The sequence below is a fragment of the Triplophysa dalaica genome, chromosome 6 (genome assembly GCF_015846415.1).
Source record: "Triplophysa dalaica isolate WHDGS20190420 chromosome 6, ASM1584641v1, whole genome shotgun sequence".
Classification (NCBI taxonomy): Eukaryota; Metazoa; Chordata; class Actinopteri; order Cypriniformes; family Nemacheilidae; genus Triplophysa; species Triplophysa dalaica.
The window spans coordinates 24,963,307-24,976,067 of NC_079547.1; the positions used below are offsets into that span (position 1 = coordinate 24,963,307).

General features: G+C 39.1%; 1 protein-coding gene across 3 annotated transcripts in view; it reads left to right on the top strand.

The window, feature by feature from the left end:
- Positions 1-802: 802 nt before the first annotated feature.
- The window catches only part of cbfa2t2 (CBFA2/RUNX1 partner transcriptional co-repressor 2), a 29,229-nt gene continuing 17,270 nt past the window's right edge, over positions 803-12,761 (top strand). The window contains exon 1 of one of the 3 annotated variants that reach the window (XM_056751647.1): positions 803-904. In XM_056751647.1, the coding sequence (XP_056607625.1) occupies positions 877-904 (28 nt within the window). In that variant the 5' untranslated portion in view covers positions 803-876. Of the gene's footprint in view, positions 905-6,963; positions 6,983-12,357; positions 12,672-12,761 lie in introns of those variants that run through there. The other 2 variants (XM_056751649.1, XM_056751648.1) reach the window with 2 other exon arrangements.

A 12,761-nucleotide genomic window follows, 5' to 3' on the forward strand; every position in this document is an offset into this window, starting at 1 on the left:
TATATATATATAATTACATGGGCAAAAATAAATGACTTGGGCACTATGGCCATGCTTAACAACAACACAGCTGCTAATAAAAAAAATCAAATCTTCATACTTACAAATTCCAGTTTGAACAGTTGATCTAAAAAATCAAGTAGAAGTCTTGTTGTCTCTTTAGTATGAACAAAGCGAGTTTTTTTTCATGATTTGGTAATTTTGTAAATCTTCCATGAGTCGTTCGAGACATTAACCACACAACATTCCATTCCATTCCATTTTCTACCGCTTATCCGAACTACCTCGGGTCACAGGGAGCCTGTGCCTATCTCAGGAGTCATCGGGCATCAAGGCAGGATACACCCTGGATGGAGTGCCAACCCATCGCAGGGCCACACAACATTGTCCGACTTAAAAACTTGTATTTGAGTGTTATTTTATGCAAACATCTAGCATTCATTCATCTTCGTCAGAAATCAAAACTAAGTTCAGTGTTATCAGAAAGAATAAAAGTACAAAAAGGATGAAAAAAAGCACTTCTTTACAACTGTCTCAATCCAGATCAATATACAGACAGTCATTTTTTCCCACTCTATGTTATCAATATGTTATGTGGTTCAGCCAAAAAAAGAAAATTGTCGACAATATTACAACGATAAAAATAATCATTGGCGTTGACCTATGTATTGTTTTTCTATAAGGGGAAAGATGGGACATTTGGACGATGGGACATGTGCTGTGGTACATGAATATGTAAACACAACAGAATCAACACAGAGCAGCTTGCCTGTAGCTCCGCCTCCTCTAATGAGGTCACGCACGCACGCACGCACGCGACTGTGTCAGTCAGTGACAGTGAAGAGGAAAACACACACAGAGGAGCAGCTCGAGAGAATGGTTGGGATTGCAGCATCTTCACAATGTAAGTGCGCGAGTTTTACTTAATCTCAACAAACGTGACGAACACTACTGAAGAAGAATCAGTTGCTAAACACTGAGGTGACATTGACAAACACTGTCACAGTTGGATTTGACGAGAATTGAATCTTTAACTACAAGCACGTCGTTGACTGTGTGTTCTGAAATGCACGTGAATCTCATATATCTTAATGTATGTATTTAATATTCCCCTGTAACACCACTTTTCGTGAGGGGACGCTGATTGATTTGGTTGATAAACGTCTTTACCTGCAGGCTCGCAGCGACGCCTCTCACACAGGTGTTGAGTCGAATCTTCTTCGTTTCTGAGGCTCGATATGATTCGTTTTTTTCTGGTTTTGTTGAATCATCTAGCGTGTGTTTGCTTTTCTGCGTTTTAAAATGACCCTTTTCTGTTTTTATATGTGAGAAAACGGCGCAAACGCGCGAGTCTGTAATTGAACCGTCGAAATCGTTTAGACTGAATCGCGAACCGGTCAAGAATCGATTCAAACGATTGAGTCATTCTCGAGTCGCGCTTCGTTTGTTATGATTCTAAACAGGCGTCACGGAACACAAAGATGTCACGATGTTATTATCGTGTTTTGCGTAGGCTAATGCTATTAATATGGTAGATTCATTATTGTATCATGACTTAATCGGACACTATCACAGTATTATTACAATACTTTTTGTGATTTGTTGAAACGTTAGCCATTATTCGTGACAGTAATTGTTTTTTTGTATAGCAATGAACTATGATATTGCCATCAGGTACACATGTGGTATATGGTTATACTTATAATGGTAATACATTGTGTGTAACATCACTCATCTGTTTCGTTTTTGTCTCACGGGAGGATTTGACTAATCCTGTCAGCAGAGGTTTTGGGGTTTATTGATGCTTGATACTGAACTACAGGAGTTGTGTCTGACAGAGTGTATGTGTCAGTGTGCAGTTGTGTGTCTGACAAAGGATGACCACCACCACCACCACCAATACGTTTGTGTGGGACAATGTGGGAAACCACAGTTAGGTAGCAAAAACTGTGATATAATAACGGAATGAAAACATTTTTACATATTTTTTCTACCTTTCAGCTCGTAAACATAATTTGTTATCTAGTTAATTCCAACCAAAACACAATTTTCGCATAGATAAAATGTTATATCACATTTTAATGGCGATTTCAATTAAAGGTGAACTGTCTCTTTAAATTTTGAGGACATCTAATACACGGACTGCACGGATTTATCGTCACCAAAAGATAATCGTGCCGATTTCTCCCATTCCGACAATCCTAGGTAAAGTCCCGATGATCAAAGATGATCTTATCAGATTTCCCTGTGGTGTGGTCTGTGTTAAGAGTGAATGAACCGGATCGGAAGAACAACGGAGCCGCCCCGATCGCGAATCGCACGATCAGAAATCCTGATGTGTGGGTCAAACCCCGAATACAAACGCACAAGAACTCGTCACGTGTCACGTGGACCAAAACAATACCCAATCAGAAAGCTGACCAGCTGACAGAAGCATGCAGTTAACACTTCTACAAACCCTTTTTTTAATTCTGTCAATTTTTCTGTCAAACGCATTAAAAACACTATCATCACAATAATGAATAATTTCAATAAAAAACAACGGTAGAGGAAGTTATCCTGTGCAGATGCTTTAAGGTGAAAATGTATAAATAATATATTTTTTTAATTACTGTGAACACATAAAAACATCAATATTTGAGTTGCAATAAAATTTTACGGAGTGCTGCTGTGCCACCTTAAATACTTTAGATGACGCTGCTTGAGCAATTTGTCAACGATAAATAATATTTTCAAAATCGCATAAAATGTTATATGTACACATTTGTTTATATTGAACACATACATAATAAACATTAGTGAAATAATAAAAACGTAATGTGAAATTTCTTGAGAATTTGCTAGATTTCCTGTTTTCACAGTTAAAACTCAGTTTGAAAATCTGTTCATGTGTGGTGTGCTGCCGATTAAATCTAGGATTTTGCACCTCATGTTTGATGAGTTTGCTCCACTAGAGGGCGTCACAGGTCATGTAGTTTCATCACTCCACAGTGAATGTCACACTGTTTTTGTCTGTAGACAAACAATCATCTTCACATACCAACATCCATCCATCCATCCATTTTCTACCGCTTATCCGAAGTACCTCGGGTCACGGGGAGCCTGCGCCTATATCAGGAGTCATTGGGCATCAAGGCAGGATACACCCTGGATGGAGTGCCAACCCATCGCAGGGCACATACCAACATTAAAATTACAAATATTATGATTGTAAGAAAATGTACTTTTCTGTTTTGTGCAGTTTCATTACAGTTTTGCGAACATGTACATACTGTTAAATACTTCAATTGATTCATTTATATGTAATTATTTTGCCTCCCATTACCAGTACTGTAGAAATAGCTTGGTTACCACCATTGTTTTTTTATATATCTTTCTTGGTTGCGTCAGGTTAAAATGATGCTTTTGCCCACAAACCTGTGAAGGTTAAATGCTTGTGTTCATCCTCCTTTAATTTTGGCCTTTTGCACCTCTGGGGCTTTTGGGCTAATTTTCCCCTGCAGTTTTGTCTGGGCTTATCGAAGGAGATGAAGTTTTTGTGCGTGTTGGCGTTGGGGGTGGTTAGATTCCTATCCTCTGGCTTGAAGAAAGGAAACGCAGGACAAAAGGGCCCTTCAGGTTTGAATTAGCGCTTTAATTGGTCTTGGCTCTCGCCGCCGGGGTCTCCAGCGCTGGCAACCCGCCGCTCGGGTCGCGTGGGAGAGTTTGCGCACGTCAGAAAGGGAGAGTGCGGGCGGCGAATGAAGCATGGATCTCCTCTCTGGTTTTAGCAGCTGTTAGTGTTTAAATCGGCTCCGGGCCACAGCAGTCACGACCCGCTTCGGCTCCACGGTTCTCCCCTTAAAGCTGTGGGGATCTGTGTCCTATTAACAATCAACCAAACAACATGAGTCACAGACATAATAAAGCGGATGGTGCCCATGCAGTCGATACAGTGTACCCTCACTAGTTTTTATTAATTTCTGCGCACTTGCATTAAGTTGAAGTTAAAATACAGACTCAAAGTGTTTAATATGATTTAAATGTGTGTGTGATTGACCCCGTTTGGCTGTTTAGCTGCTCAGCGGGCCGCACGTTTATCGCCCTCCCTCCTCAGTTTGTGTGCATGTGTGTGTTGGATGGATTATCTACGAAGGCAAACACAACGTGGTAATTGTCATCAGCTCCGCCAGATGTTTCTCGTCGCTCACCGCTGTGCGGACAGGCCGGGTAAGATGGAATCCAGATGTCGAGGCTCCAGAGCGAACCCAACTCTCACCCGTAGAATGTCAGTTTGCTGGAGACGAGGATTATTATGAGACCGGACCTCCTGGGGTCGGGTCTCGGACCCTTGTTTAGAGAAGTCCGCTCCAGATTTCCTTATATGCCGATGGCTGGCTCCCATCATGAAAGTTTGCTTTGAGGTAACCTGATGGGTCTTGGCTCTGTTAGGACACTCCAATATGAAACTTCTGTCGTCATGGTGCTCACTCCCGTGTTATTCCAAAATCATGTGTTATTTTTTAGCGGTGTAAAAATCACACGGCTGTGGCTCTCAGGTTTAGTTAGTGATGTGAAGTCTGAATCAAGATATTTTTTAGAGAACGTTTGCCTTGTTTATCATGTTTTCCCAGTCGATTTCTATCGGCAGGCGTGCCCGCCCGCAGGGTCCAAGACCCCTGGAGCGTTGATGCGTGATGTCTTTGTGCCGTTGTTGGTGAGTTTGTTCATAATGGCTGATGGTTATCAGCTCTAAAGATGCTTTGGAAACAAGAGATTAACGAACAGAAGCTTCCTGATGTTTGGAGTTTTGAGTTCTTCTCTTGGGTGTGTGATTGGTGGGTTTAATTCGGTACGTCTGATTGGTTCTAAACGTTCTGCTGATTTCTCCAACGGTGAGAGAATGAAAACAGACAAAGACGGCAGTCATGGAGTCTATCAGAGGGAGGAGAGTTTTAAAGCTTGTGAAAGAAGCTTATCACACCGTCAAACTTTTAAAGACCCCCACAATCCCCTCACATACACACACAGCAGGTATGTTTTGGTTTCTTTGTAGGGACTTGATTTAGACTTCTATTGTTTTTATACTGACCCCAACAGTGTTTTATATCTCCTAAACACAACCCTAAACTAATTTCTTGCACATATCTGTTTGCGTTCCTTTGTTTTTAAATGGTCTTCATTAAAAATTTTGTGGAAACTTTTGGTTTAGAATTCTTTTTAATACCCATTACCCATTTAACTTTATTTAATATAGCTATGAGTATATTTTTCATTAAGAAGATTCCATGAAAGTTTATTTTCTCGTCATCACATTGTAGTTGTTTTTAAATCTGTTATTTCTGACACTTAGGCACAAAATCCTTTGTAATATTTTTTTGGATAATAATTAATTGCAATAAATATAATTCAATTATAATTATATAATATATAGAAAAACTAAGTTTAATGCCTCAGATTTTTTTGCAATATCTTTTTCATCATCAAAATATTTACAAAGATCAATATTTAAAATATTAAAAATGTGTGTAGTTTTGGTCAAATAATAAGATTCACATAAACAAATAATATCATGTCATTTATAGTTTGTTCGCTCTCTCTCACTCTTCCTGGTTCTCTCTCTCTCTATCTCTCTTTCTCTGGTTCTCTCTCTCTCTCTCTCTCTCTCTCTCTCTCTCTCTCTCTCTCTCTCTCTCTCTCTCTCTCTCTCTCTCTCTCTCTCTTTCTCTGGTTCTCTCTCTCTCTCTCTCTCTCTCTCTCTCTCTTTCTCTCTCTATCTCTCTTTCTCTGGTTCTCTCTCTCTCTCTCTCTCTCTCTCTCTCTCTCTCTCTCTCTCTTTCTCTGGTTCTCTCTCTCTCTCTCTCTCTCTCTCTCTATCTCTCTTTCTCTGGTTCTCTCTCTCTCTCTCTCTCTTTCACTCTCTCTCTCTCTCTCTCTCTCTCTATCTCTCTTTCTCTAGTTCTCTCTGTCTCTCTTTCTCTATCTCTCTCTTTCTCTCTCACTCTCTTTCTTGTTTTCTCTATCTTCCTCTGGTTCTCTCTCTCTCTGTCTCTCTTTCTGGTTCAAAATCTCTCACTCTCTTTCTCTCTCTCTCTCTCTCTCTCTCTTTTTTTTTTGATGGAAAAGCCAGCTGTTTTGTTGCTGTCAGTGTCGGTGAACTATTCAAAAAAAGAGGATGAGAATCTCCTTGAGCCCCAGACTGTGAGAACCTCACCAGAGCGTTGACATTGAGACCCGATGTGTGTGCGTGTGTGTTTCTCATGCCTCAGACCCTACAGTCATATTAAACAGAACGTATGTCACCATTGAATGACCCAGCACAGTTTCTCATTTAAGTTGGCAGTCGAGCTCCTGAACGGGTGAATGAATGAGATTCTTTATTTCTGTCTGTTTTTGTTGTTGTGTGGTCTGTAATATCTCTCCCATGAACTGAATATGACCTTCATCGTCAGCCATATAATTCAGTGTTTGCGATTCATGAGAAAAAAATGATTTATCCCACAATGCAATGGGCTCAACTTGACCTTACGTTCTCAGCGTGACATGATTTTAGACATCTTGACCTATTAGTACTGTACATCGGACTGTGTGATATTAGGACATTTGAAAAAAATGTTGTTATTCATTTACAAGTTGACAACTGGAATGCCACAGACGTGATGTTATGTCATCAAGTGTTAAATAATGCACACTCTCTCTTACTGAGCGTTCCATTCCTAATGTTGCCTCGCACATCCCAACACTAGTAAACATGCCAAAGGGATTGTGGGAATCTGAGGTCTCGACAAGCCAGAACAGATCCTGCAATCCAACCTCTGGGAAGGCATGCCTACACACACACACACACACAAGCGATATCTCCTTTCGTTCTCTTATCTGCACAACTATAATTACGTCCTTGGTTTACGGAGCAAAAAGCCCCGCGGGTTTGATCTCTCTGGCTTTCTCTCCCTCTACCTCCAGGTGTTATCTCATATAGGAGCACAACCACCTGCAAACACAGGTGTGTATGCGTTTCTGTGTGTGTGTGTGCGCCAAAAACACAGCTGCTCTTTTGCCTTGAGGCCATCCAAAAATGGACTGAGAATTCAGAATAAAACACAGGTGTGCACAGAGCGAGAGATGAAGACAAGCAACAGACGTTGGCCAAAACAAGTTTCAAGCTGTTTTCATATTGATACTGGCTATAGCCATAATACCCTAACGAAAGGAAGGGGTATACTTAAGTAAAGTCCAAGTATATAGGTATACTTCATAGTAAATCATTAATTTACATCATTGTATTAGTAGTATACTTTTATGTGTGCTATTTCAATGCAGATGTGGTGTAAATTTGCACACTTACTAGTGTACGTGTATGAGTTTACTTTTAAGTATGCCTAAAGTGTAACAGTAGTAAACTTTGTGTAAACAACTAGTCTACACACACAGCTATGTTTTTTGTGTACTTTAAATACTTGCAAGTATGCTTCAAGTGTAATAGAGCATTCCCACCAAACGCGACTTGCGTGAATAAATCGCACTGTAGCGTAGTTGGACACTTGAACATTTTCACTTTACTCGCACGTGAAATTCACTTCACAACAGACACGGATTGTGTCATGGGAGAGACTTCTGCAAGGGGGCTCTAGTATTGTATATATATATATATATATATATATATATATATATATATATATATAGCTCAAATTGAGTAAAGAGCGTTTTTTTACAATTTACCAGATTGTCCGACCTCCTCACTTTCTTCCATGTAAGATCCTTTTTATTCCTGTTTCGATAAAAGTAAGATGTATCGTACAGCTCTGGGAATGTTCGTTTGTATAATGCAAATATATTTTAAGATCTTAAAAACTTCTTTGTTAAAGGGATAGTTCATCCAAAAATGATTTTTTTTTTCATCATTTCATTTATTCACCTTTGTGTTGTTTCATACTTGTATAAATTACTTTGTTCTGAGGAACACAGAGAAAGATATTTGGAAGAATGTTAGCAATTTTCAATTCAGGGACATCATTGACTACCATAGTAGGAAAAACTCGATAGTAGTTAAAGGAGCCCCAGAACTGTTACATTTTCTAAATTTCTTTAAAATATCTCATTATGTGTTCAACAAAACAACAAAAAAAATGTATTTTTTTCTATTATGGTAATGAATGCTGTCCCAGAACTGAAAAATTGCTAACATTCTTCCAAATATCTTTCTCTGTTTTCATCAGTACAAAGTAATTTATAAAGGTTTGAAACAACCTGAAGGTGAATAAATGAAATTTGACATTTTTGGTTGAACTATCCCTTGAACTTGACATCATGCTTATTATTTAAATATTGTTTATATTAGATTGTATAAACTTGAACATGTGAGTGTGTAAGACATTATGTAAATAATAGTCTACTTAATCCAAAAAAAGTAAACACAACTACAACCAAGTTAACTTCATCTACAAGTCAAGTATACTAGAATAAGTCCAATATACTTATAAATAACAAACTACGTCTAGTTTACTTAATAGAAAAAAACTTATATTTCTGAAAAGTACATAAAAGTAGACTAAAAGAAAAATTTCTTATTTTGTAGTTTAAAGCAGTATGCTAATAACACGCTTAAATACACATATTTATGGTAAGGATATACGTCACTTCTTTTAAGTTTTTTCATTCAGCGTTTTAAGATGATTCAGTATATAATGTGTAACATGGAGTACTCAAGCAATCGCTTTCTTTTTTATCTTTGTATCATGTTGTGTACTAGATTTCCTTCAGCGCGGGTCCTGCACGGGAAGGCCAAACACAGAGCTCTTTGTGTTATTATAAGTGCTTACATTGTCCTTCCTGTTTTTTTGTTTCGAAAATATTCCCATTACAGCCGTGTTATCTTTCCTGTGCTTTCATACCACAAGGATATCACCAACAAACTCCGGATCCGATTCATTCAAAAAGAACAGATAACTTGGATTAAAAATCACATACCGTCCACCTAATACTGTACAGCGGCCCTAAAGCATTTACACACTGAAGCCACAAAATAAACTTAGTGAACGCCACGGCATGAAGTGACAAAACATCAATGGATGTGTTTGAAAATGACATTCATTTAGGAGGCGTTGTATATAAATGATTTGTTAATGAAATGCGGCTGTGTGTACATTTGATGTTTCTAACCAACAGACGGTTTAAATATAGTCTGAAGCTGTTTACACTTCAGACCTGGTTTTGGATTTGACCTCTTCGGTATGGAGCGGTGTGTGTTTCTCTCTGTCTCACTTTCATCATTTCTTCTCTTGTAAAAGCCACAGTAAATCCCAGCTCTCCATTTTCCTGTCACTTTGAAAGAGATGCTCAGATAAGAGGGAGACAGAACGCTGCTTCTCCACAAGTCATTTTTCACATATCGATCCACATTCAGAATTTGCCAAAAATGTGCAGACTCGTAAAACAGGAAAATTACAGATGAGATGTCTTTAATCTCATTTATTTTCAAAGTAAACAATTAGGGATGTATTTTGAAAATCGATTGATATGTGACGATTCAAGCCGGTTGAGATGTTGTTTGAATCGCAGTACGTGTTTTGAACAGGAGGGGCCGCTGTTTTCCCTGCAAACTAGGAAAACACAACTTAAATGTAAAAAGTCCAAGAAAAGCACAGACAAACTCTTAGTTTGTCTTTTGAATTTTGAATTTTGTATTTGTTTTGGAATTTGTTTTAAAATTGTAGTTTAGTTTTCTTATTTGATATAAAATATACTTTTATTTTACAAAGAAATGTGCAGCATTTGAGAAATAATAAAGGGCATTTATTAATTTCTAATTTGTCTCAACTCGTTTTGTCAAAATAAATCATGAATCGCATCGCGAGCAGCTGATTGAATCGTTTCATCCCTAACAACAACAAAAGTAAAAGGAGATCAAATGGAACTTTTGTTTAAGTCTCAGATATTTCTCATGAGAAAAATAGCTAGAAATCACACAAATGTCTCTATTAGTTTCAGAAGAGAAGAAAAATGTGTATCGTTCCTGTATTTGGATAATTTTGTATTATAGATAATTATGACTGTGTGTGTGTGTGTGTGTGTTTGTTTTGGTACGTGCGTGTGTGTGTGTGTGTGTGTGTGTCGTCTCACCTTTTGGCTCCACTTGTGGAAACTTTAGGGGTGTAGTAGCCAAGAGAGCTTGTGACCCAGCTCTCATAAATTGTAAGTACAGACTGGTGTGTACACACACACACACATACTCACACACTAATACACACAGCACATGCAGACAGACATGCCAGTATTTTGGTGTATCAAACCTAACATCACGATGCTAGATAACTTTTCAGCCGTGACAAAACACTCTTTTTTGGGTCATATTTAGCAAAAATGAAGTTGAGTAATCCGCTCATTTGAAGGCTCATTCATGACATTTCACTTCATTCCTCCGAATCTCAAGCACTGTGTTATTATTTAGACGCCATGTCGTGTAAAACTGCTGTTCCACACTGAGATTTTATTGCGCCCAAACCTTAACTAAGCAAACCCACACACACGCTATTTCATGCGGAATCCCGCTGCGTCTGTCGAGTTCATGTGTGTGTGAGAGTGTGTCGGCTTTTACTTAAACTAATGGCTCCCAGGCGTGCAGCGGGCCAGACACGCTGGAGCCGAGAGCCGGCCCGAGGAATGCCACTACAAACAGAGAGAGGGAGAGGTTGGAAAGAGATTTTGGTGTGGAGCAGATTGGATGTGGATTTGGAACAGCAGTCTTGTGTGTGTTTGTGTGTGTGTGTGTGTGTGTGTGATCACATCTGCCGCCCTGATGCAATATATCAACAGATGGTTGAAATATCTTACAGATGGATTTGTAGGATCTTATCGATTCCAATAGAGTCGGATCGTAATTTTCGTACACATCAACATTGACAACGACACGAAATAGCAAAATGTCTCCTTGTGTAAAGTGCAAGCAAGACTTGACCTGCGGTTGATTCTGGTAGGTGTTTGTTGGAGGGATTAATCCGCCAAAAATTCATTTATTCACCCTCATTTGGTTCAAAACCTGCATGACTTTCTTTTAGTGTTCAAGACAAAAGAAGATATTTTGAGAAACGTCTCAGTGGTTTTGTGTTCTGTTCATACGATGGAAGTCAACGGTCTCCAGTGTTGTTTGGTGACCAACGTTCTTTAAAATATTTTCTTTTGTGTCCTGCAGAAGAAAGAAAGCTATCATTTTATTGCGATATTGCTTTAGCAACTAAGTTACTTTGGATAAAAGCGTCTGGCAAATGCATAAATGTAAATGTACACACACACACACATCAGGTCTTCTGTGGTGTCATGGACTCCTTTCACATGCGCCTGAAAGCTGTTTTTGTTAAGGTTTTATAGATTGCATTTAAATGCAAATAAAGGCGGGCTGGTGTTAACATTCATGCGCTCTGTTGGATGCGGAGCAGACCGCAGCGTTTGCACACTTGCATCACATTTACATCACTGTTCATTCCACACGTGTGAGATTTGTGATGATGGGACAGGGCGTTAACAAGCTCCTCTAATGGTAGTGCAAAGATAGGTGATGTTATGATGTAATGCTGCTGATATATAAAACAAATGAACAATGTGTCAAATGAAATGATCTGGACACTGGATGGAATGGAGACATCTGACGTTTTAATTGATTATCTTTTATTTAATAGGGTCTGCTTGCCTATGTTTGTTTATGATAAAGTACGAACAGAGAGAGAGAGAGAGAGATGGCATTTAATCTCTTAGATAATTGTTTTGATAATGTAGATTAGAAAGGTCAAAATAATCTGTATTTGGGCTAATTTCATGAGAAACGTTTGAGTTCATTTTGAGATCTTCCATAATATTGACCTTTGGTTGCAGACTTGACAAATCCGAGCTCAGTTTGACACATTGTTCTCTTCTGAAACTTGTATGAAGGAGGCATTTATGCGTTTTCCGACTCTGTTTCTCGTGTGAAATATCTGCGTCTTCAGCAAAAGTTTCCTTTTGCTTTCCATTGAATCTCATCTATGTCTCGCCTAATAATTGAGATCTTATAGGAGATCTTCTGTGATTCATCAAACCGGGTGGGCTTCACCCACAGGCGTTATGAGAAACATCAAAGACAAAATGTGCAAAATTAAGATCTCCGTTTAGTCTCCTGAGCTATAAAAGAGAGTCACGGAAACTTCATCGCATGGTATCTGTTTCAATGTCAGTAGTATCTTTACGTCTGAGAGTAAAGTGTTATTATGGGTAACTACCCCACTCCTGCCATCAATTGGCTTGTACTTTGTTTAGCTTTTGAGTGCCAGAGCAGTTAGTTATGTTAATGCCCGGCCTTCCCTCCCTCAATGCGTTCAATAGCTCGTCGGGTGATTGGCCAGAAGCCACACAGTGGGCGTGACCCGGGAGTGACATCAGCCCGTTCAGACGGCACAAACTGAAAGAGAGAGAGAGACTATTGATATGCAGCAGACTGTGAAAGAGAGAGAGAGGGAGGCGTGGAAGACTTTCTAAATCCCTGATCCCATCTGGAATCCATCTGTGTCTCTGGCAGGAGGAAGGATTCGACCTCAGCGCTCACATATGTGGGAGAGTTTAAGACACATGCCTCACATATGAGAGAGAGAGAGAGAGAAGAGGTACAAGAGAAAGTGATTTACATTGTTTGGAATAAGACTGGAGTGTACCGTCACTGAGAGGAGGTGAGCTTCACGTGTCTTCAAGTCCTGTTTGTGAATTTGTTGCTTCAGCTTCAGCTTTGTTTTTATGTTTGCACACAAATCTTGTGCATT